This window comes from Mizuhopecten yessoensis, unplaced genomic scaffold (assembly GCF_002113885.1).
Source record: "Mizuhopecten yessoensis strain PY_sf001 unplaced genomic scaffold, ASM211388v2 scaffold429, whole genome shotgun sequence".
NCBI classification, from domain to species: domain Eukaryota; kingdom Metazoa; phylum Mollusca; class Bivalvia; order Pectinida; family Pectinidae; genus Mizuhopecten; species Mizuhopecten yessoensis.
This window is the reverse complement of record NW_018403542.1, coordinates 47,031-74,792: the sequence shown is the minus strand read 5'-3', so window position 1 is coordinate 74,792 and position 27,762 is coordinate 47,031. Positions and strand designations below refer to the sequence as shown.

The following is a 27,762-nucleotide window of genomic DNA, read 5'->3' as shown; positions in this document are numbered from 1 at the left end:
AGTTATAAACACATCCAAAATTAACATTGTAGTCCCTCAGACAACCGTGTAAGGTTATAACAGTCTAGAGTTATAAACACTTCCAAAATTAACATTGTAGTCCAGTGGACAGCCCATGTAGGGTTATAACAGTCTAGAGTTATAAACACATCCAAAATTAACATTGTAGTCCCTCAGACAACCGTGTAAGGTTATAACAGTCTAGAGTTATAAACACTTCCAAAATTAACATTGCACACCCACTGTTTATACAAAATTGAGTCCCCCTGGCCCAAGGATGCTCCAGGCTAAATTAGAATAATATCCCTTAATCCCTACTTCTCCTATTACACAATGTTAACATATTTGACTATTTGATCGTTTGGCATGATTTAAGCCAGTTATAAGAATATTAATACTGGTTTGAGCACAAAATCCATGCTTGATTTAATTTGTACTGGGGTATCATCTATAGAATTTAGTTATTAATTTGCATAGAAACAAGAGGCCCATGGGCCTTAACGGTCACCTGAGTATTACAGTATTTATTTTTGCTGTTGAAATATGTACCAATTTGAGTAAAAAATTGTTAAGTATAACGTTAACTTAAGTTTGTCAGGACCATGAGCTGATCATTCCTAGACCGATTTTCAGTTAGATCGGCCTATTAGAACTTTGAAATAGGTATTTTCAAAATAGCGGCCATGGCTGCCAAATTGACTTTGAAGTTTGAAATAGTTTTTCAAAATGGTGGCTGTGGTGGCCATATTGGATTTCTGATAGACCCGAAAAGTAACAACACTTTGTCAGGACCATGAGTCGATCATTCCTACCAAGTTTCAGTTCAATCGGCCTAGCAGAACTTGACTTTAAGTTTGAAATAGTTTTCAAAATGGCGGCCGTGTCACCAGAAAAATAACAACACTTTGTCAGGATCATGATTCAATCATTCCTACAAAGTTTCAGTTCAATCGGCCTAGCAGAACTTTACTTTAAGTATGATGTCCGTATGTAGATATAAAACTCAGAATTAAGTATGATATCCATAGGTAGATATAAAACTCAGAATTAAGATTGATGTCCGTAGGTAGATACACAACTCAGAATTAAGTATGATATCCGTAGGTAGATATAAAACTCAGAATTAAGATTGATGTCCGTAGGTAGATATAAAACTTAATGTACAAAATTCATTAAAATAAATCAGAGAAAAAATTATTCAAAGTGAGATGCAGTGAAACACTGCAGCAATGAACCACCAAAAGTGAACTAAACTCAGGGTATATCACGTTTAAAAGCCATTTTAAAGAGATAGAGGTTTTCAAAAACTAGGGGGATGGTAGTCTAGTGGTAGGACACCTGGCTCGTGACCGAAGGGTTGCGGGTTTGAGTCACGTCACGGCACTGTGTTGTATCTTTGAGCAAGATACTTTGCTTCGCTTGTTCCAGTCTACTCAGCTGTAAATGAGTACATGGTTGGGCAGTGCTGGAGTTGTATATGCCTAAATGGCAGCACCGGCTGTATGCTCAGTTGAGAAAGATATTGGCTGGTTGCAAAGGCCCTATAACCACGGACAATAATGTGTGAACCACTTTTAGACAACCTATGAACTCCGTTGTGATAAAGCGGTATATAAGAACCTCAAATTATTATTATTATTGAAAACAACTACTGATAATTTAAGAGTTCTACACAATATACCCAGGTAATAAATATATTTATATGGGTTTTTTTTTGTTAACAATTATAAAACAAATAAAATTTGTCAAATTCAAGACTCCGATATCTGTTGTCTAAATCAATGCAAATATATTCACTTATGTACATATCAACTCACTATTGCATCCCTATAGCCAATGCCAAAACTTTATTATTTGAAAAGACAAGACATGAAAATTTCCATCTGTGAAATACTGACCACTACAGAGTCGTAAAACCTCCACATTCCAGGTCGAACATTTTCCTTCTCCGGTTCTCGTTTCAGGGCCGTATCATACTGGCCTTCAGGGAAGCACTGGCAAATAATCAGTATGTATAAAGTTAACACATAAAGTATTTTAAAGAGAAGATAATTTTTTTTCCCCCCCCCCCCCCAGATCTGATAATTTTGTTTAATAATCGTCGATATACGACAGATGTTTGCTGTGTTTCAATTCAACCTTTTATCTGATTGGTGCATTGTTTACCTTAACCAGAAACAAATCTGTTATGTATGTAACCTATCTGCAATCAAACAGCATGAACTTCAGAAGTTGTTTGACATATTTTTCCCTGTGACCTTGTAAGTACAATGTAGGTCAATGTCATTTTCCTTCTCAAACTTTGTTAGGTCTATCCCAAGAAGCTACCAGCTAGATTTAATGAATCCATTCCTTTTGGTTCTTTAGAACAAATCCTTTGAAATGTTGGTGACCTCTTTGACCTTTAAAGTAGGTTGAGGTCATTTTCATTTGGAAACTTTGGTGAGCTCTATCCCAGGAAGCTACCAGTTAAATATTATAATTGTATGCCTTTCAATTATTCAGAAAAAGTTGTTTGATGTTTTTGACATATTTGACACCTGTGACCTTGAATGTAGGTCAAGGTCATTTTCATTCTCAAACTTTTTCGGGCTCTATTTCAGGAAGTCACCAGCTAAATATGAAGGTTCTATACCTTTTAGTTCTTCAGAAGAAGTTGTTTGAAGTGTTTGACGCATTTGACCCCTGTGACCTTGAAAGTAAGTCAAGGTCGTTTTCGTTCTCAAACTTTGTCTGGCTTCTACCAACGAAGCTTTCAGTCAAATATCATGGCTCTAGGCCTGTTTCGTTTTCCAGGAGAAGTTGTTTAAAGGAAAAGTTGACGGACGCCGACGGACGCCGCACTTTGACATAAGCTCACTTAATTACCCTTCGGGCAGGTCAGCTGAAAACTCTTTTTGTTGCCTCTGTAATACTTAACAAAACTGAACATTTGATAAAGTTAAGTAAAGTTGTATTTTTACTCTTGGCTTGTGGCTCAGTGTACTGTGATGTGAAGCTGACGTATCTGAAGATATACTCAGCCAAAAAAGAAAGCTTAACATGTTGCCCTGCAGAACTCGTCAATATCGTTGACTATAGAATGACATTTTAGTGGTAAGTGAGTTTGGAAGGAATATCTGTATCGATCAGCAGGGTTTTGAATTTAATCAGTCATGCATAAAAATTGCTAATCACCCTGTAGTTTCAAATTGATATGTTCATTTGTCTATTATTTACCACAAAGGACTAGCCTAAATTAAAGCAGAGTATACACATCCTCAATACCCTTTCCAGGTGAAACTTCACTTTAAGTTTTCCTTTTTGGCAATGCCCTGGACGTTTTAAGTATAGAGACAGAACCAGCTATGCTCCAAGTAGGGGTGACACAACGTGAAGTTGCAGGGCGTTTTAGGTGTAGCCTTAAAACAGTAAACCAGTTATTGAATGGCATCAGCGTGAGACCGTCCAAGAAGCTGTAGACGATAAGTTATCACCCCTGTAAGACCGCAGGGTACGGCTGCAGCATCTCTGCCACTGGTTTGTTCCTGCCAGCTGTTACATTGGTCGCTGTGTAAGTGGCCAAATGATAAGAAACCGTTTAAAATGCATTGCATGCACGGGAGAAGACCTTACACTGGCCCTGTGTTAACGTGATGTCATATCATACCAATCAACTTAATACTGGCCCTGTGTTAACGTGATGTCATATCATACCAATCAACTTAATACTGGCCCTGTGTTAACGTGATGTCATATCATACCAATCAACTTAATACTGGCCCTGTGTTAACGTGATGTCATATCATACCAATCAACTTAATACTGGCCCTGTGTTAACGTGATGTCATATCATACCAATCAACTTAATACTGGCCCTGTGTTAACGTGATGTCATATCATACCAATCAACTTAATACTGGCCCTGTGTTAACGTGATGTCATATCATACCAATCAACTTAATACTGGCCCTGTGTTAACGTGATGTCATATCATACCAATCAACTTAATACTGGCCCTGTGTTAACGTGATGTCATATCATACCAATCAACTTAATACTGGCCCTGTGTTAACGTGATGTCATATCATACCAATCAACTTAATACTGGCCCTGTGTTAACGTGATGTCATATCATACCAATCAACTTAATACTGGCCCTGTGTTAACGTGATGTCATATCATACCAATCAACTTAATACTGGCCCTGTGTTAACGTGATGTCATATCATACCAATCAACTTAATACTGGCCCTGTGTTAACGTGATGTCATATCATACCAATCAACTTAATACTGGCCCTGTGTTAACGTGATGTCATATCATACCAATCAACTTAATACTGGCCCTGTGTTAACGTGATGTCATATCATACCAATCAACTTAATACTGGCCCTGTGTTAACGTGATGTCATATCATACCAATCAACTTAATACTGGCCCTGTGTTAACGTGATGTCATATCATACCAATCAACTTAATACTGGCCCTGTGTTAACGTGATGTCATATCATACCAATCAACTTAATACTGGCCCTGTGTTAACGTGATGTCATATCATACCAATCAACTTAATACTGGCCCTGTGTTAACGTGATGTCATATCATACCAATCAACTTAATACTGGCCCTGTGTTAACGTGATGTCATATCATACCAATCAACTTAATACTGGCCCTGTGTTAACGTGATGTCATATCATACCAATCAACTTAATACTGGCCCTGTGTTAACGTGATGTCATATCATACCAATCAACTTAATACTGGCCCTGTGTTAACGTGATGTCATATCATACCAATCAACTTAATACTGGCCCTGTGTTAACGTGATGTCATATCATACCAATCAACTTAATACTGGCCCTGTGTTAACGTGATGTCATATCATACCAATCAACTTAATACTGGCCCTGTGTTAACGTGATGTCATATCATACCAATCAACTTAATACTGGCCCTGTGTTAACGTGATGTCATATCATACCAATCAACTTAATACTGGCCCTGTGTTAACGTGATGTCATATCATACCAATCAACTTAATACTGGCCCTGTGTTAACGTGATGTCATATCATACCAATCAACTTAATACTGGCCCTGTGTTAACGTGATGTCATATCATACCAATCAACTTAATACTGGCCCTGTGTTAACGTGATGTCATATCATACCAATCAACTTAATACTGGCCCTGTGTTAACGTGATGTCATATCATACCAATCAACTTAATACTGGCCCTGTGTTAACGTGATGTCATATCATACCAATCAACTTAATACTGGCCCTGTGTTAACGTGATGTCATATCATACCAATCAACTTAATACTGGCCCTGTGTTAACGTGATGTCATATCATACCAATCAACTTAATACTGGCCCTGTGTTAACGTGATGTCATATCATACCAATCAACTTAATACTGGCCCTGTGTTAACGTGATGTCATATCATACCAATCAACTTAATACTGGCCCTGTGTTAACGTGATGTCATATCATACCAATCAACTTAATACTGGCCCTGTGTTAACGTGATGTCATATCATACCAATCAACTTAATACTGGCCCTGTGTTAACGTGATGTCATATCATACCAATCAACTTAATACTGGCCCTGTGTTAACGTGATGTCATATCATACCAATCAACTTAATACTGGCCCTGTGTTAACGTGATGTCATATCATACCAATCAACTTAATACTGGCCCTGTGTTAACGTGATGTCATATCATACCAATCAACTTAATACTGGCCCTGTGTTAACGTGATGTCATATCATACCAATCAACTTAATACTGGCCCTGTGTTAACGTGATGTCATATCATACCAATCAACTTAATACTGGCCCTGTGTTAACGTGATGTCATATCATACCAATCAACTTAATACTGGCCCTGTGTTAACGTGATGTCATATCATACCAATCAACTTAATACTGGCCCTGTGTTAACGTGATGTCATATCATACCAATCAACTTAATACTGGCCCTGTGTTAACGTGATGTCATATCATACCAATCAACTTAATACTGGCCCTGTGTTAACGTGATGTCATATCATACCAATCAACTTAATACTGGCCCTGTGTTAACGTGATGTCATATCATACCAATCAACTTAATACTGGCCCTGTGTTAACGTGATGTCATATCATACCAATCAACTTAATACTGGCCCTGTGTTAACGTGATGTCATATCATACCAATCAACTTAATACTGGCCCTGTGTTAACGTGATGTCATATCATACCAATCAACTTAATACTGGCCCTGTGTTAACGTGATGTCATATCATACCAATCAACTTAATACTGGCCCTGTGTTAACGTGATGTCATATCATACCAATCAACTTAATACTGGCCCTGTGTTAACGTGATGTCATATCATACCAATCAACTTAATACTGGCCCTGTGTTAACGTGATGTCATATCATACCAATCAACTTAATACTGGCCCTGTGTTAACGTGATGTCATATCATACCAATCAACTTAATACTGGCCCTGTGTTAACGTGATGTCATATCATACCAATCAACTTAATACTGGCCCTGTGTTAACGTGATGTCATATCATACCAATCAACTTAATACTGGCCCTGTGTTAACGTGATGTCATATCATACCAATCAACTTAATACTGGCCCTGTGTTAACGTGATGTCATATCATACCAATCAACTTAATACTGGCCCTGTGTTAACGTGATGTCATATCATACCAATCAACTTAATACTGGCCCTGTGTTAACGTGATGTCATATCATACCAATCAACTTAATACTGGCCCTGTGTTAACGTGATGTCATATCATACCAATCAACTTAATACTGGCCCTGTGTTAACGTGATGTCATATCATACCAATCAACTTAATACTGGCCCTGTGTTAACGTGATGTCATATCATACCAATCAACTTAATACTGGCCCTGTGTTAACGTGATGTCATATCATACCAATCAACTTAATACTGGCCCTGTGTTAACGTGATGTCATATCATACCAATCAACTTAATACTGGCCCTGTGTTAACGTGATGTCATATCATACCAATCAACTTAATACTGGCCCTGTGTTAACGTGATGTCATATCATACCAATCAACTTAATACTGGCCCTGTGTTAACGTGATGTCATATCATACCAATCAACTTAATACTGGCCCTGTGTTAACGTGATGTCATATCATACCAATCAACTTAATACTGGCCCTGTGTTAACGTGATGTCATATCATACCAATCAACTTAATACTGGCCCTGTGTTAACGTGATGTCATATCATACCAATCAACTTAATACTGGCCCTGTGTTAACGTGATGTCATATCATACCAATCAACTTAATACTGGCCCTGTGTTAACGTGATGTCATATCATACCAATCAACTTAATACTGGCCCTGTGTTAACGTGATGTCATATCATACCAATCAACTTAATACTGGCCCTGTGTTAACGTGATGTCATATCATACCAATCAACTTAATACTGGCCCTGTGTTAACGTGATGTCATATCATACCAATCAACTTAATACTGGCCCTGTGTTAACGTGATGTCATATCATACCAATCAACTTAATACTGGCCCTGTGTTAACGTGATGTCATATCATACCAATCAACTTAATACTGGCCCTGTGTTAACGTGATGTCATATCATACCAATCAACTTAATACTGGCCCTGTGTTAACGTGATGTCATATCATACCAATCAACTTAATACTGGCCCTGTGTTAACGTGATGTCATATCATACCAATCAACTTAATACTGGCCCTGTGTTAACGTGATGTCATATCATACCAATCAACTTAATACTGGCCCTGTGTTAACGTGATGTCATATCATACCAATCAACTTAATACTGGCCCTGTGTTAACGTGATGTCATATCATACCAATCAACTTAATACTGGCCCTGTGTTAACGTGATGTCATATCATACCAATCAACTTAATACTGGCCCTGTGTTAACGTGATGTCATATCATACCAATCAACTTAATACTGGCCCTGTGTTAACGTGATGTCATATCATACCAATCAACTTAATACTGGCCCTGTGTTAACGTGATGTCATATCATACCAATCAACTTAATACTGGCCCTGTGTTAACGTGATGTCATATCATACCAATCAACTTAATACTGGCCCTGTGTTAACGTGATGTCATATCATACCAATCAACTTAATACTGGCCCTGTGTTAACGTGATGTCATATCATACCAATCAACTTAATACTGGCCCTGTGTTAACGTGATGTCATATCATACCAATCAACTTAATACTGGCCCTGTGTTAACGTGATGTCATATCATACCAATCAACTTAATACTGGCCCTGTGTTAACGTGATGTCATATCATACCAATCAACTTAATACTGGCCCTGTGTTAACGTGATGTCATATCATACCAATCAACTTAATACTGGCCCTGTGTTAACGTGATGTCATATCATACCAATCAACTTAATACTGGCCCTGTGTTAACGTGATGTCATATCATACCAATCAACTTAATACTGGCCCTGTGTTAACGTGATGTCATATCATACCAATCAACTTAATACTGGCCCTGTGTTAACGTGATGTCATATCATACCAATCAACTTAATACTGGCCCTGTGTTAACGTGATGTCATATCATACCAATCAACTTAATACTGGCCCTGTGTTAACGTGATGTCATATCATACCAATCAACTTAATACTGGCCCTGTGTTAACGTGATGTCATATCATACCAATCAACTTAATACTGGCCCTGTGTTAACGTGATGTCATATCATACCAATCAACTTAATACTGGCCCTGTGTTAACGTGATGTCATATCATACCAATCAACTTAATACTGGCCCTGTGTTAACGTGATGTCATATCATACCAATCAACTTAATACTGGCCCTGTGTTAACGTGATGTCATATCATACCAATCAACTTAATACTGGCCCTGTGTTAACGTGATGTCATATCATACCAATCAACTTAATACTGGCCCTGTGTTAACGTGATGTCATATCATACCAATCAACTTAATACTGGCCCTGTGTTAACGTGATGTCATATCATACCAATCAACTTAATACTGGCCCTGTGTTAACGTGATGTCATATCATACCAATCAACTTAATACTGGCCCTGTGTTAACGTGATGTCATATCATACCAATCAACTTAATACTGGCCCTGTGTTAACGTGATGTCATATCATACCAATCAACTTAATACTGGCCCTGTGTTAACGTGATGTCATATCATACCAATCAACTTAATACTGGCCCTGTGTTAACGTGATGTCATATCATACCAATCAACTTAATACTGGCCCTGTGTTAACGTGATGTCATATCATACCAATCAACTTAATACTGGCCCTGTGTTAACGTGATGTCATATCATACCAATCAACTTAATACTGGCCCTGTGTTAACGTGATGTCATATCATACCAATCAACTTAATACTGGCCCTGTGTTAACGTGATGTCATATCATACCAATCAACTTAATACTGGCCCTGTGTTAACGTGATGTCATATCATACCAATCAACTTAATACTGGCCCTGTGTTAACGTGATGTCATATCATACCAATCAACTTAATACTGGCCCTGTGTTAACGTGATGTCATATCATACCAATCAACTTAATACTGGCCCTGTGTTAACGTGATGTCATATCATACCAATCAACTTAATACTGGCCCTGTGTTAACGTGATGTCATATCATACCAATCAACTTAATACTGGCCCTGTGTTAACGTGATGTCATATCATACCAATCAACTTAATACTGGCCCTGTGTTAACGTGATGTCATATCATACCAATCAACTTAATACTGGCCCTGTGTTAACGTGATGTCATATCATACCAATCAACTTAATACTGGCCCTGTGTTAACGTGATGTCATATCATACCAATCAACTTAATACTGGCCCTGTGTTAACGTGATGTCATATCATACCAATCAACTTAATACTGGCCCTGTGTTAACGTGATGTCATATCATACCAATCAACTTAATACTGGCCCTGTGTTAACGTGATGTCATATCATACCAATCAACTTAATACTGGCCCTGTGTTAACGTGATGTCATATCATACCAATCAACTTAATACTGGCCCTGTGTTAACGTGATGTCATATCATACCAATCAACTTAATACTGGCCCTGTGTTAACGTGATGTCATATCATACCAATCAACTTAATACTGGCCCTGTGTTAACGTGATGTCATATCATACCAATCAACTTAATACTGGCCCTGTGTTAACGTGATGTCATATCATACCAATCAACTTAATACTGGCCCTGTGTTAACGTGATGTCATATCATACCAATCAACTTAATACTGGCCCTGTGTTAACGTGATGTCATATCATACCAATCAACTTAATACTGGCCCTGTGTTAACGTGATGTCATATCATACCAATCAACTTAATACTGGCCCTGTGTTAACGTGATGTCATATCATACCAATCAACTTAATACTGGCCCTGTGTTAACGTGATGTCATATCATACCAATCAACTTAATACTGGCCCTGTGTTAACGTGATGTCATATCATACCAATCAACTTAATACTGGCCCTGTGTTAACGTGATGTCATATCATACCAATCAACTTAATACTGGCCCTGTGTTAACGTGATGTCATATCATACCAATCAACTTAATACTGGCCCTGTGTTAACGTGATGTCATATCATACCAATCAACTTAATACTGGCCCTGTGTTAACGTGATGTCATATCATACCAATCAACTTAATACTGGCCCTGTGTTAACGTGATGTCATATCATACCAATCAACTTAATACTGGCCCTGTGTTAACGTGATGTCATATCATACCAATCAACTTAATACTGGCCCTGTGTTAACGTGATGTCATATCATACCAATCAACTTAATACTGGCCCTGTGTTAACGTGATGTCATATCATACCAATCAACTTAATACTGGCCCTGTGTTAACGTGATGTCATATCATACCAATCAACTTAATACTGGCCCTGTGTTAACGTGATGTCATATCATACCAATCAACTTAATACTGGCCCTGTGTTAACGTGATGTCATATCATACCAATCAACTTAATACTGGCCCTGTGTTAACGTGATGTCATATCATACCAATCAACTTAATACTGGCCCTGTGTTAACGTGATGTCATATCATACCAATCAACTTAATACTGGCCCTGTGTTAACGTGATGTCATATCATACCAATCAACTTAATACTGGCCCTGTGTTAACGTGATGTCATATCATACCAATCAACTTAATACTGGCCCTGTGTTAACGTGATGTCATATCATACCAATCAACTTAATACTGGCCCTGTGTTAACGTGATGTCATATCATACCAATCAACTTAATACTGGCCCTGTGTTAACGTGATGTCATATCATACCAATCAACTTAATACTGGCCCTGTGTTAACGTGATGTCATATCATACCAATCAACTTAATACTGGCCCTGTGTTAACGTGATGTCATATCATACCAATCAACTTAATACTGGCCCTGTGTTAACGTGATGTCATATCATACCAATCAACTTAATACTGGCCCTGTGTTAACGTGATGTCATATCATACCAATCAACTTAATACTGGCCCTGTGTTAACGTGATGTCATATCATACCAATCAACTTAATACTGGCCCTGTGTTAACGTGATGTCATATCATACCAATCAACTTAATACTGGCCCTGTGTTAACGTGATGTCATATCATACCAATCAACTTAATACTGGCCCTGTGTTAACGTGATGTCATATCATACCAATCAACTTAATACTGGCCCTGTGTTAACGTGATGTCATATCATACCAATCAACTTAATACTGGCCCTGTGTTAACGTGATGTCATATCATACCAATCAACTTAATACTGGCCCTGTGTTAACGTGATGTCATATCATACCAATCAACTTAATACTGGCCCTGTGTTAACGTGATGTCATATCATACCAATCAACTTAATACTGGCCCTGTGTTAACGTGATGTCATATCATACCAATCAACTTAATACTGGCCCTGTGTTAACGTGATGTCATATCATACCAATCAACTTAATACTGGCCCTGTGTTAACGTGATGTCATATCATACCAATCAACTTAATACTGGCCCTGTGTTAACGTGATGTCATATCATACCAATCAACTTAATACTGGCCCTGTGTTAACGTGATGTCATATCATACCAATCAACTTAATACTGGCCCTGTGTTAACGTGATGTCATATCATACCAATCAACTTAATACTGGCCCTGTGTTAACGTGATGTCATATCATACCAATCAACTTAATACTGGCCCTGTGTTAACGTGATGTCATATCATACCAATCAACTTAATACTGGCCCTGTGTTAACGTGATGTCATATCATACCAATCAACTTAATACTGGCCCTGTGTTAACGTGATGTCATATCATACCAATCAACTTAATACTGGCCCTGTGTTAACGTGATGTCATATCATACCAATCAACTTAATACTGGCCCTGTGTTAACGTGATGTCATATCATACCAATCAACTTAATACTGGCCCTGTGTTAACGTGATGTCATATCATACCAATCAACTTAATACTGGCCCTGTGTTAACGTGATGTCATATCATACCAATCAACTTAATACTGGCCCTGTGTTAACGTGATGTCATATCATACCAATCAACTTAATACTGGCCCTGTGTTAACGTGATGTCATATCATACCAATCAACTTAATACTGGCCCTGTGTTAACGTGATGTCATATCATACCAATCAACTTAATACTGGCCCTGTGTTAACGTGATGTCATATCATACCAATCAACTTAATACTGGCCCTGTGTTAACGTGATGTCATATCATACCAATCAACTTAATACTGGCCCTGTGTTAACGTGATGTCATATCATACCAATCAACTTAATACTGGCCCTGTGTTAACGTGATGTCATATCATACCAATCAACTTAATACTGGCCCTGTGTTAACGTGATGTCATATCATACCAATCAACTTAATACTGGCCCTGTGTTAACGTGATGTCATATCATACCAATCAACTTAATACTGGCCCTGTGTTAACGTGATGTCATATCATACCAATCAACTTAATACTGGCCCTGTGTTAACGTGATGTCATATCATACCAATCAACTTAATACTGGCCCTGTGTTAACGTGATGTCATATCATACCAATCAACTTAATACTGGCCCTGTGTTAACGTGATGTCATATCATACCAATCAACTTAATACTGGCCCTGTGTTAACGTGATGTCATATCATACCAATCAACTTAATACTGGCCCTGTGTTAACGTGATGTCATATCATACCAATCAACTTAATACTGGCCCTGTGTTAACGTGATGTCATATCATACCAATCAACTTAATACTGGCCCTGTGTTAACGTGATGTCATATCATACCAATCAACTTAATACTGGCCCTGTGTTAACGTGATGTCATATCATACCAATCAACTTAATACTGGCCCTGTGTTAACGTGATGTCATATCATACCAATCAACTTAATACTGGCCCTGTGTTAACGTGATGTCATATCATACCAATCAACTTAATACTGGCCCTGTGTTAACGTGATGTCATATCATACCAATCAACTTAATACTGGCCCTGTGTTAACGTGATGTCATATCATACCAATCAACTTAATACTGGCCCTGTGTTAACGTGATGTCATATCATACCAATCAACTTAATACTGGCCCTGTGTTAACGTGATGTCATATCATACCAATCAACTTAATACTGGCCCTGTGTTAACGTGATGTCATATCATACCAATCAACTTAATACTGGCCCTGTGTTAACGTGATGTCATATCATACCAATCAACTTAATACTGGCCCTGTGTTAACGTGATGTCATATCATACCAATCAACTTAATACTGGCCCTGTGTTAACGTGATGTCATATCATACCAATCAACTTAATACTGGCCCTGTGTTAACGTGATGTCATATCATACCAATCAACTTAATACTGGCCCTGTGTTAACGTGATGTCATATCATACCAATCAACTTAATACTGGCCCTGTGTTAACGTGATGTCATATCATACCAATCAACTTAATACTGGCCCTGTGTTAACGTGATGTCATATCATACCAATCAACTTAATACTGGCCCTGTGTTAACGTGATGTCATATCATACCAATCAACTTAATACTGGCCCTGTGTTAACGTGATGTCATATCATACCAATCAACTTAATACTGGCCCTGTGTTAACGTGATGTCATATCATACCAATCAACTTAATACTGGCCCTGTGTTAACGTGATGTCATATCATACCAATCAACTTAATACTGGCCCTGTGTTAACGTGATGTCATATCATACCAATCAACTTAATACTGGCCCTGTGTTAACGTGATGTCATATCATACCAATCAACTTAATACTGGCCCTGTGTTAACGTGATGTCATATCATACCAATCAACTTAATACTGGCCCTGTGTTAACGTGATGTCATATCATACCAATCAACTTAATACTGGCCCTGTGTTAACGTGATGTCATATCATACCAATCAACTTAATACTGGCCCTGTGTTAACGTGATGTCATATCATACCAATCAACTTAATACTGGCCCTGTGTTAACGTGATGTCATATCATACCAATCAACTTAATACTGGCCCTGTGTTAACGTGATGTCATATCATACCAATCAACTTAATACTGGCCCTGTGTTAACGTGATGTCATATCATACCAATCAACTTAATACTGGCCCTGTGTTAACGTGATGTCATATCATACCAATCAACTTAATACTGGCCCTGTGTTAACGTGATGTCATATCATACCAATCAACTTAATACTGGCCCTGTGTTAACGTGATGTCATATCATACCAATCAACTTAATACTGGCCCTGTGTTAACGTGATGTCATATCATACCAATCAACTTAATACTGGCCCTGTGTTAACGTGATGTCATATCATACCAATCAACTTAATACTGGCCCTGTGTTAACGTGATGTCATATCATACCAATCAACTTAATACTGGCCCTGTGTTAACGTGATGTCATATCATACCAATCAACTTAATACTGGCCCTGTGTTAACGTGATGTCATATCATACCAATCAACTTAATACTGGCCCTGTGTTAACGTGATGTCATATCATACCAATCAACTTAATACTGGCCCTGTGTTAACGTGATGTCATATCATACCAATCAACTTAATACTGGCCCTGTGTTAACGTGATGTCATATCATACCAATCAACTTAATACTGGCCCTGTGTTAACGTGATGTCATATCATACCAATCAACTTAATACTGGCCCTGTGTTAACGTGATGTCATATCATACCAATCAACTTAATACTGGCCCTGTGTTAACGTGATGTCATATCATACCAATCAACTTAATACTGGCCCTGTGTTAACGTGATGTCATATCATACCAATCAACTTAATACTGGCCCTGTGTTAACGTGATGTCATATCATACCAATCAACTTAATACTGGCCCTGTGTTAACGTGATGTCATATCATACCAATCAACTTAATACTGGCCCTGTGTTAACGTGATGTCATATCATACCAATCAACTTAATACTGGCCCTGTGTTAACGTGATGTCATATCATACCAATCAACTTAATACTGGCCCTGTGTTAACGTGATGTCATATCATACCAATCAACTTAATACTGGCCCTGTGTTAACGTGATGTCATATCATACCAATCAACTTAATACTGGCCCTGTGTTAACGTGATGTCATATCATACCAATCAACTTAATACTGGCCCTGTGTTAACGTGATGTCATATCATACCAATCAACTTAATACTGGCCCTGTGTTAACGTGATGTCATATCATACCAATCAACTTAATACTGGCCCTGTGTTAACGTGATGTCATATCATACCAATCAACTTAATACTGGCCCTGTGTTAACGTGATGTCATATCATACCAATCAACTTAATACTGGCCCTGTGTTAACGTGATGTCATATCATACCAATCAACTTAATACTGGCCCTGTGTTAACGTGATGTCATATCATACCAATCAACTTAATACTGGCCCTGTGTTAACGTGATGTCATATCATACCAATCAACTTAATACTGGCCCTGTGTTAACGTGATGTCATATCATACCAATCAACTTAATACTGGCCCTGTGTTAACGTGATGTCATATCATACCAATCAACTTAATACTGGCCCTGTGTTAACGTGATGTCATATCATACCAATCAACTTAATACTGGCCCTGTGTTAACGTGATGTCATATCATACCAATCAACTTAATACTGGCCCTGTGTTAACGTGATGTCATATCATACCAATCAACTTAATACTGGCCCTGTGTTAACGTGATGTCATATCATACCAATCAACTTAATACTGGCCCTGTGTTAACGTGATGTCATATCATACCAATCAACTTAATACTGGCCCTGTGTTAACGTGATGTCATATCATACCAATCAACTTAATACTGGCCCTGTGTTAACGTGATGTCATATCATACCAATCAACTTAATACTGGCCCTGTGTTAACGTGATGTCATATCATACCAATCAACTTAATACTGGCCCTGTGTTAACGTGATGTCATATCATACCAATCAACTTAATACTGGCCCTGTGTTAACGTGATGTCATATCATACCAATCAACTTAATACTGGCCCTGTGTTAACGTGATGTCATATCATACCAATCAACTTAATACTGGCCCTGTGTTAACGTGATGTCATATCATACCAATCAACTTAATACTGGCCCTGTGTTAACGTGATGTCATATCATACCAATCAACTTAATACTGGCCCTGTGTTAACGTGATGTCATATCATACCAATCAACTTAATACTGGCCCTGTGTTAACGTGATGTCATATCATACCAATCAACTTAATACTGGCCCTGTGTTAACGTGATGTCATATCATACCAATCAACTTAATACTGGCCCTGTGTTAACGTGATGTCATATCATACCAATCAACTTAATACTGGCCCTGTGTTAACGTGATGTCATATCATACCAATCAACTTAATACTGGCCCTGTGTTAACGTGATGTCATATCATACCAATCAACTTAATACTGGCCCTGTGTTAACGTGATGTCATATCATACCAATCAACTTAATACTGGCCCTGTGTTAACGTGATGTCATATCATACCAATCAACTTAATACTGGCCCTGTGTTAACGTGATGTCATATCATACCAATCAACTTAATACTGGCCCTGTGTTAACGTGATGTCATATCATACCAATCAACTTAATACTGGCCCTGTGTTAACGTGATGTCATATCATACCAATCAACTTAATACTGGCCCTGTGTTAACGTGATGTCATATCATACCAATCAACTTAATACTGGCCCTGTGTTAACGTGATGTCATATCATACCAATCAACTTAATACTGGCCCTGTGTTAACGTGATGTCATATCATACCAATCAACTTAATACTGGCCCTGTGTTAACGTGATGTCATATCATACCAATCAACTTAATACTGGCCCTGTGTTAACGTGATGTCATATCATACCAATCAACTTAATACTGGCCCTGTGTTAACGTGATGTCATATCATACCAATCAACTTAATACTGGCCCTGTGTTAACGTGATGTCATATCATACCAATCAACTTAATACTGGCCCTGTGTTAACGTGATGTCATATCATACCAATCAACTTAATACTGGCCCTGTGTTAACGTGATGTCATATCATACCAATCAACTTAATACTGGCCCTGTGTTAACGTGATGTCATATCATACCAATCAACTTAATACTGGCCCTGTGTTAACGTGATGTCATATCATACCAATCAACTTAATACTGGCCCTGTGTTAACGTGATGTCATATCATACCAATCAACTTAATACTGGCCCTGTGTTAACGTGATGTCATATCATACCAATCAACTTAATACTGGCCCTGTGTTAACGTGATGTCATATCATACCAATCAACTTAATACTGGCCCTGTGTTAACGTGATGTCATATCATACCAATCAACTTAATACTGGCCCTGTGTTAACGTGATGTCATATCATACCAATCAACTTAATACTGGCCCTGTGTTAACGTGATGTCATATCATACCAATCAACTTAATACTGGCCCTGTGTTAACGTGATGTCATATCATACCAATCAACTTAATACTGGCCCTGTGTTAACGTGATGTCATATCATACCAATCAACTTAATACTGGCCCTGTGTTAACGTGATGTCATATCATACCAATCAACTTAATACTGGCCCTGTGTTAACGTGATGTCATATCATACCAATCAACTTAATACTGGCCCTGTGTTAACGTGATGTCATATCATACCAATCAACTTAATACTGGCCCTGTGTTAACGTGATGTCATATCATACCAATCAACTTAATACTGGCCCTGTGTTAACGTGATGTCATATCATACCAATCAACTTAATACTGGCCCTGTGTTAACGTGATGTCATATCATACCAATCAACTTAATACTGGCCCTGTGTTAACGTGATGTCATATCATACCAATCAACTTAATACTGGCCCTGTGTTAACGTGATGTCATATCATACCAATCAACTTAATACTGGCCCTGTGTTAACGTGATGTCATATCATACCAATCAACTTAATACTGGCCCTGTGTTAACGTGATGTCATATCATACCAATCAACTTAATACTGGCCCTGTGTTAACGTGATGTCATATCATACCAATCAACTTAATACTGGCCCTGTGTTAACGTGATGTCATATCATACCAATCAACTTAATACTGGCCCTGTGTTAACGTGATGTCATATCATACCAATCAACTTAATACTGGCCCTGTGTTAACGTGATGTCTCATATCATACCAATCAACTTAATACTGGCCCTGTGTTAACGTGATGTCATATCATACCAATCAACTTAATTGGGCTCGAGCACATCACAGATGGTTATTACAGCAATGGAATAATGTTTTATTTTCGGATTAGTTGTAATTTTGTTTTGGATTGGCCTGCAAAATCACCAGATTTGTCTCAAATAGAGCACATTTGGGACATTATGGGGAGGGTGGCCAAAATCAGCCCTCCAACCTGTAGAAGCTTATCCAGGCATTGATTGAGGAGTGGAACAACATCCCCCTCACATCATTAGATGTTTCATTAGCTCAATGTGGAGTTGTTTTAATGAAATCATTCTAGCTGATGTTGGTCAATCGCCGTAATAATCACGAAAACTTAAAAACATAACCCCCACCTGACATCAACGACCCAAAGTATCACTGAACGATTACAAATTATTAAAACATTTATTGTTCCAATAGCATACATCCCAATGAATCATTTCATACTGAATTCAACATATTTTAGCAAAACATGATACAGAGAAACCCGTTACAATTCTTGTTATCCTTCTTTTTTTGCTTGGTATATGTCAATCAGGTGCAAAGAGGAGATATCAGGAGAACACCTAGTGGTATACATAGGCCCTCTTAACCCTAGTGGTATACATAGGCCCTCTTAACACTAGTGGTATACATAGGCCCTCTTAACCATAGTGGTATACATAGGCCCTCTTAACACTAGTGGTATACATAGGCCCTCTTAACCCTAGTGGGATACATAGGCCCTCTTAACCCTAGTGCTATACATAGGCCCTCTTAACCCTAGTGCTATACATAGGCCCTCTTAACCCTAGTGCTATACATAGGCCCTCTTAACCCTAGTGGGATACATAGGCCCTCTTAACCCTAGTGGGATACATAGGCCCTCTTAACCCTAGTGGTATACATAGGCCCTCTTAATGTAAACCAAAGAATCAGACGGGAAGCAACTACTAAATCCAAGTGACCTTACCTGTACACAACAGGCGCCGACTAGTTTGACCTGCTAGGCACGCCATTGTCAGAGCAGCTTTATGGTGACGGACACATGGTGATGGTGGAGTTAAAACATCTACATGTCACTTACACTGTACCTATCAACAACACTCACCAAAGAAGTTGATAATGAGCAAAGGTAACGCAATATTTTGATTGGTGCACCATAGAAATATGAAGTCTGACAAGGATACAATGAGTGGTTATAGAGAAGTGTCAAAATGTTGGTCCAAAACACGACTTATCAATTTCTTCCTCAAAACTCTGATGACGGAAAACAAGTCAGCACCAATACAGGTATGGAAACTAGGATTCAGGATTTGCTTCTCTTCTCTTTCATTAAGTTCAGGAGTGAGATTGGTGAGGTATGTACCATATTTTCCTTAATTAGTGCACCCTCCCTGCCCCCTCTGTTTGGTAGGAATTTAAATTCTATAAAGCCCCTCCCCATCCCAGACCTTACCAGGATCAGTCAATGATTTACAATACTTGCACGTTTAAGCAGAGATTTATATCATGGTGATCATGGCTGAACTTCCTCATGAAGCTAAGGGATGGAATGTTTAAACCCCTAGACACACTGGAATGTATATAATGTCCTTCTGGTATATGGTGGCAATGGTTCAAGTTACACAACTTGTTCTGTCATAATTTACATTGCTTTATGATTAATCCTAATAAGCATTTACATTAATTTTTCAGCAACCTGGGCACTTAAAACATATATGGCAAATAATTAAGGCAGTACACAAAATCTCCAATGAGAAGATAATTATAAGGTACTAGGATAATGGAATAGTTACTTTGGAGTCCCCCAGAATGACTCTGCACTTGAGGATGTAAGCATCACCGAGACTGTCCATGTTCTCCGTGTAATGTACACATTTTAGGGGGTTGTCACTGTAAGTATAACAATCACATTTAAAACTGATTAACTTATTAAGTTATTTGACATAAACGCAATTTGACATACAGCAAGTTTGACATGATATTATCATCATACTGTGTGCCTGCTTCCTTCACAACACCATTTGTTTTCTGTGTATTGACATTTATGCTGATGAATTTTCTATATGAATATGTTAAAAGAAGATTCCTCTAATTGGAGGTTAGCATTCTGTTTTTTTTCTTTTTAAACAAATAAAGCAACATTTTTCTGATGTGTTGAATACTGTAAAATAGACATCAGTTTGATATCATGATCAATAAAGGATTGTGTAACCACTTTTATTCTATATGTGTGTCTTTTTGTATCAGTTTGCTCACTTCATTTCAAATTCAAACAAATACCTAGATATTTGTGATAAAGAATTTTTGAAATGTATTCAAAAGTGACAACTATTTTTCATGTCCTTCGCTTTTTACAAATGATTCAGACTTACCTGAAATAAATACCTTTACCGAAATAGCCCATTCGACTGAGCCTCTGATCCAGTCCCTCCTCACTGACACGACTCTTGTCAGCCTTTGTTCCATGGTACAGGTAGCGTATGTTTAGATCAAATCCTGAACACAAAAATCTTCAGTGAGCAATTATTGGCTGATTAAAAGGCTGAATAAACCCTCTACATTTCTCTCTACAGTACAATGTTTAAGAAATATTTAGTGGGTCCCAGGTGAAAATTGAGAAATACTTGTGTTCCTGGTATATTGAGAAATATTCAGGTCAAGTGAAGGGCTTGTGATGGGTAAATATACATTATGTTAAAAACTGTTAATCAAAGATAAATCATTAATGTTGAATGCATAGAGAAACAAGAGGCCGAATGGGCCTGCATTGTTCACCTGGTATTAATCTCCTCTTGTAACCTTAAAAGAGATCTAAAATAAAGCTACAGACAAAATATCAGTATTCATGATTTTAAGTCATTCAAAAGAACCTGTTACAAGATTTGAAAACATTTGACCCCTGTGACCTTAAAATAGAAAAAGTTCATTATGTTGAACAAATTTTATAGCCCTTCATCGCCGAATGCAACTTGCCAAATATCACCACCCTATCCTTTTGTTTATCAAGATTCGGTCATTTAATACATATTTGACCAAATGTGACCATGAAAGTGGGTGAAGGTCAATATAATGAAAAACCTTGGTAGCCCTGCCTCCAAGCAAAATACTGGCCGCAAAATTTCAACATTCTGGGCCTCATGGTTATTCAGAAGAAGTCATTTTAAGATTTTAAACAAATTTGACCCCTGTGACCTTGAATATAATTCAAGGTCATTATTTTTTTTTAAATTGGTAGCCTTTCATCCAAGCATGCCTACTGGCCAAATACCATCATCCTTAGCATTTTGGTTATTCAGAAGAAGTTGTTCAAAGTTGTTTTTTACATATTTGACCCATGTGACCATGAATATGATTGAAGGTCATTTATTTGAACAAACTTGGTAGCCCTTTATCCTAGCATGCTTCTGACCAAATATAATCATCCTGGTCCTTTTCATTATTCAGAAGAAGTTGTTTAAAGTTTTTTTTAGATGATTGGACCCTGTGACCTTGAATATCGGTGAAGACCATTTGTTTTTACAAAGTTGGTTGCCCTTCATCCTAGCACACTACAGGCCAGATATCATCATCCTGGGCATTTTTGTTAATCAAAAGAAGTCATTTAAAGATTTTAAACATATTTGACCCCTGTGACCTTGAATATAAGTCAAGGTCATTCATTTTAACAAACTTGGTAGTCCTGCATCCAAGCATAAAACTGGCCACATTTCAACATTCTGGGCCTCATGGTTTATTCAGAAGAAGTTGTTTAAGACGATTGACCCCTGTGACTCAACTATCAATGAAGGTCATTCATTTGAACAAACTTGGTAGCCCTTTATCCCAGCATGCTACTTGCTAAATATCATTATCCTAGGCCTTTTATCCCAGCATGCTACTTGCTAAATATCATTATCCTAGGCCTCTTGGTTTATCTGAAGAAGTTGTTTAAAGTTTTTAACATATTTGACCCCTTTCACGTTGAATAAGGGTAAATGTCATTTATTTGAACAACCTTGGTAGCTAGCCCTTCATCCCAGTTTGCACTGGCCAAATATCATCACCCTAGGTATTTTGGTTACTAAGAAGAAGTTTAAAGTAAAATATTGACGCCGGCTGGCCGGACGGCGGACATTGCACCACGACATAAGATTGGCCCTACATGCCAGATGAGCTAAAAATGGAATAATTTTGAAAAAGAGTAAACATTCCGAATGCATTTTTATTTTTATTTTAACTTATCATATTTATTTCATTAGTACATTATAAATGCCTGCTATATATCATACCTACATATAAATACATTGTATTTTTGTTTGAGGTATGTCTTTTGAATCTATAGTATATTCATAATAATCCAAAAATGACCTGATATAAACATATTTTTGATAGCCTTACAAATGTATTATCAATTAATTCAGTCCATTTATACATATATTACCACTCACATTCACAGTAAGACAGCACATATATCTAGGGAGAATCAGAAATCACATAATCTTACCTGAATGTCTTCGTCTTGTTGTGTCCTCCATCTCAGACTTAAACCTCTCTAATAAATATGTGTTTTGTATTCGTTCTATTTTAGTAATTTTAATTCCTGTTTCATTGAACTCGTCATCAATTTTATCATATTCCATTTGTCCTGGATGTAGCTCAACAAGTCTAACATCCATGGAGAGTCCAGGTCTCTGATTGGTTGATTCCATGTCGTCCGTCCAGTTAATAGGAATTCCATCAGTATCAAAAACAAATGGCCGTAGTTCTTCATCGTCACTATTTCTCTGCCACTTTGTCATATTATTTAACCTGAACTTGCGCTGTTGACTCTCCTGAATTGTTTCTGCCTCTGCTGAGCTTATTGCTCCCATTTTAAATAACTGTTCAATTTCTCTAGAAATGTCATCTTCATCCTCATTCCCTCGACTCCTCGGTCGCTCAGAAAAATTTGAAGCTCCTTGAATTTCAGGGCTATCTTCATCATCATGTGATAAAGTTTTTTCATTCAAATTTGAAGGTATTGTATTTCTATTTTCATTTGTTTGGCTGTTAGGGCTGTCCTCATTAGACAGATTATATTGACCACCATCTACAAGTGCTGTTTGTTGCCATACCATGTGCTCATCAGCCAGCGCCCCCATGTGACTGTCATCAGAACTATCTGACACACGAAACTGTCTAGCTCTCCTGAATGACATCATGGGAACAGATTTACTATTGACCTGAGGTAACAAGTTTCCTTCATGAAATGTCAGCAGGGGATCTGGATATGATGTTTGACCTGCAGGTGGTCCATCAGTTTCTATATCCCCTAACTGGCTGCTTCTCAACGTTCTGCCTTTTAATGATGAATACAGAAGACTTGTTTTGATGGCCCTATCAAGGTTTTGGTTTTCCTGTCTATATTGGTGTCCTGTTGATAAACAAAAATATGTTGTTAGTTTCTAACTAGAACACTGACAGGTCAGCAAGGGCCCCGCCATGTGCTTGACCGTAACTCCACCCCCAGTCTAATTCTAGTAACAGTAACTTTGACTTTAAAACCTTTTTTTACACCCTTATTGCACATATGTCTACATATCTCAGTGTATCATTATGTCAAATCTCAAAAGATCAGACTATTGGACTCCTAGATAAGGACTTTACTCAAGATTACCCCCCGATTGATTTTTAGTAACAGTGACCTTAAAATTAGAGTTTGGTTTGGTTTGTTTGCCATGGTCATTTAAGGACCTGTGGCCAGTACCTGGCGACTGCCCCATGTAAGCCTCGAACCTGCGACCAAGTGGTGGAGGGCCAGTGGTAGCAGAATGTCAGACATCTTAACCACTTCGCCACCGCGGCCCTTAGAGACTTTTTTAATCTCCATTGCAAATCTCCACGTCACAAAGTATGTATCACCATGTCGAAAATCTTTTGGATTCCAAAATATTCTCCAGAAATGAAAGTGTGGACAGACAGACCGACAGACACGTGATTACTTAAGGGCACCTGCATCTCTGCATGATGCATGGCTCTAATAATTAATCAATACAAGAAGCCCAGAGGGCCAGTATCGCTCACCTGGATATCTAATCAATCATGGCAAAATATTCTACAAATGAGATCCAAGGGAATATATCAGACCCCAAAGCCAATCCTTGTAGCATATCTGTATTAGATTTTTTATGCCCAGCAATTTAATGTATGGTTATATTATGGGGTGTGGATCTCAACTGTTTCCAAGCTGTGACTCAGAAACTAGGTCCCTAGGGTTATGGCCAGACCCCAGGATCAATTCTAATATCATGACTGCATTCCTTTCTTTATGCCCAACAATTGTATATATAGTTTTGGGGTGGGATCTTAACCATTTCAAAGTTATGACCCAGGGGTTAAGTCTCCAAGGGTGGGGCAGACCCCAAGGCCATCCTGGAAGCATATGTGCATTCATCTCTTTATACTCAGCGATTGTATATATAGCTATAGGGTGGGGATCTCAACTGTTTCCAAGCTGTGACTAAGAAACTAGGTCCCTAGGGGTTTGGTCACACCCCAGGGTCTATTCTAATATCCTGACTACATTCGTCTCTCTATGCCCATCATTTGTATATATATAGTTTTGGGGTGGGGATCTCATCCATTTCAAAGTTATGACCCAGGGACTATGTCTCCAAGGGTGGAGCCAAACCCTAGGGCCATCCTGGAAGCAAATGTGCATTCTTCTCTTTATACTCAGCAATTGTATATATATGTAATAAACTTTTTTGGGCCCCACCCCTTAGTCCGGGGGATTTGCCCCACCATTTGTACAATTTTGAATCACCACTACCTAGGGATGCTTCCATTGCAAAATTGTTGATATCCATCTCTTAGTTCCAGATAAGAAGTCGCTTAAAGCAATATAGCCAAATTGCCCCTTTTTGGCCCCGCCCCTCAGCACCCTGGGGGGTCAGCCAAACCATTTGTACAATTTTGAATCCCCACTACCTAGGGATGCTTCCAGTCAAATTTAGTCAAATTCCAATCAGTGGTTAAGAAGAAGAAGTCGTTCAAAGAAGTTGAAAATGCTTAGCACATGCACAATAAAGAGTCGTTTTACTTGGGAAAAATGCATCTGACTCAATTGGTAATTTTGTTATATCCTGTCAAAGATTGACAAAGACTTACAAACATGATGTTGTTGTGATGTAATGCATTTCTACTGGGTATCACATTATAAAGTGTATGAATTAGTCTACAAATGTGACATTGTACCAGACTTGGCTCCAAGTTGTCGTGCTGCCAAAGTTTCCTGTTGTTGTATAAGGATAGCCAGCCGGCGATCTTTCTCCTCTTGTCGAGTGCTGGCTATTTGACATTGGGAGGCCATACACACTGTCAGCAATAGTACTAAAACATAGGAAAATACAAACAACATTAACACTATAATAATAACCACAATCACCTAGTGTTATGGGCGGATTGGTCGAGTGGTTACACTCCGACCTTCCACGCAGGCGGCCGGGGTTCGATCCCAGAAGTCGTCGTATGCATGAAATATTCAGAGAAAGTGTTTTTCTCCTGCCCACACAACTCCAACAATCATGTAGAGTAGAAAATGGTCTGGGGTGGATGTTGCTGTATCTGTGCTATATCAGTCAAGTGAGGTGGCACTATAAATTATACTGTTGGAAGAACGGTCCCACTACAAACAGAACACAATACATCTCCAGCACACATGCAGGCATACACATATAGGGAGATATTAGCCAGGTGGCATAGAACGAGCAGTTAGCGCCTGATAATTAAGGCAGCTCCTGCAAATTCCTCAAAATTGTATTGATTAATGAAATTAAGCTCTGCATGACCTTAGTTATATAAATTTTGTAGCATTCAGTTGGGTCATAATAGAGATAGACATGTTATAAGTCTAATGCTATTTTTAAAAAGACATCTGCAGCCTTAATGCTTTAAATCATATTATTGACTACGCTAATTCCTGGTTATGTACCTTTTTGATAGCTAATATCAGTGGTGGACCCACGGGTTTTGTCCTTATAGTTGCCCAGGCAACACCCTTTTTTTGTGTTCAAAAATAATCTGGACCAAGGTTTTTGAAGATTTTCTTCTATTTCATATGGGATTTCCTTCTAAAATCAACCATCCCTTGAACTATGATTTTCTACGGCTTCCCCTTGCCAGGAGTTTGCATATCTATATATATATGCCTAAGGGTGTTGCCCAAACAAGGAGTCCACTACTTATACTCTAAATAATAGGGGATTATATCCTCCATTGTCTATATATTAGTAGAGTAAAATAAAAACTGAGACTATAATACAAATATATCTATAGAGTTCTAATCTTTGGATAGACAGAAGAACGCTGTAACGTCTTTGTTCCGACCTCGGGCGGGGAGTTCCGACCAATAGGTCTGTTCGCCTACCCAGCAGCGATCCCAAGTCTATTCTAAAGATAAACGAATTCTCCCTTTTTTGTCCTCAAGTATAACTCTGCTTCCATGAACTGTTTAAAGACTCATGCATTTAAGTCCTCTTGTCCCATCGGCGTGACTTAAGTTAAGTTGACGCGGGTATGAGGAGAAGGCCAGCTGTGCTTTTGGACTTATAAAATGTTAGGTAAGGAAATTTAGGAATAATTAAATCTGAGTTGATTCAACAAGATTTAATTATTTATCGACAAACATGTGGTAGTTACAATATTTGAACCAAAATCATCAATATCATTAAAAAACTAAATAAATAAATTTCAAAATAAAAACTGAGACTATAATACAAATATATCTATAGAGTTCTAATATTTGGATAGACAGAAGAACGCTGTAACGTCTTTGTTCCGACCTCAGGCGGGGAGTTCCGACCAATAGGTCTGTTCGCCTACCCAGCAGCGATCCCAAGTCTAT

At 38.2% G+C, this 27,762-nt stretch overlaps 1 protein-coding gene across 2 annotated transcripts in view; it reads right to left on the bottom strand.

Annotated features, from left to right (window-relative positions):
- Nucleotides 1–27,762, bottom strand: part of LOC110448503 — a 47,212-nt gene that overhangs the window by 15,142 nt on the left and 4,308 nt on the right. The window contains exons 2-6 of one of the 2 annotated variants that reach the window (XM_021494776.1): nucleotides 26,115–26,249; nucleotides 23,383–24,291; nucleotides 21,272–21,395; nucleotides 20,693–20,789; nucleotides 1,899–1,994 (exon numbers count right to left, since the gene is read on the bottom strand). In XM_021494776.1, coding sequence (XP_021350451.1) covers nucleotides 1,899–1,994; nucleotides 20,693–20,789; nucleotides 21,272–21,395; nucleotides 23,383–24,291; nucleotides 26,115–26,229 — 1,341 coding nt within the window. In that variant the 5' untranslated portion in view covers nucleotides 26,230–26,249. The remainder of the gene's footprint in view (nucleotides 1–1,898; nucleotides 1,995–20,692; nucleotides 20,790–21,271; nucleotides 21,396–23,382; nucleotides 24,292–26,114; nucleotides 26,250–27,762) is intronic. The other variant, XM_021494783.1, reaches the window with a different exon arrangement.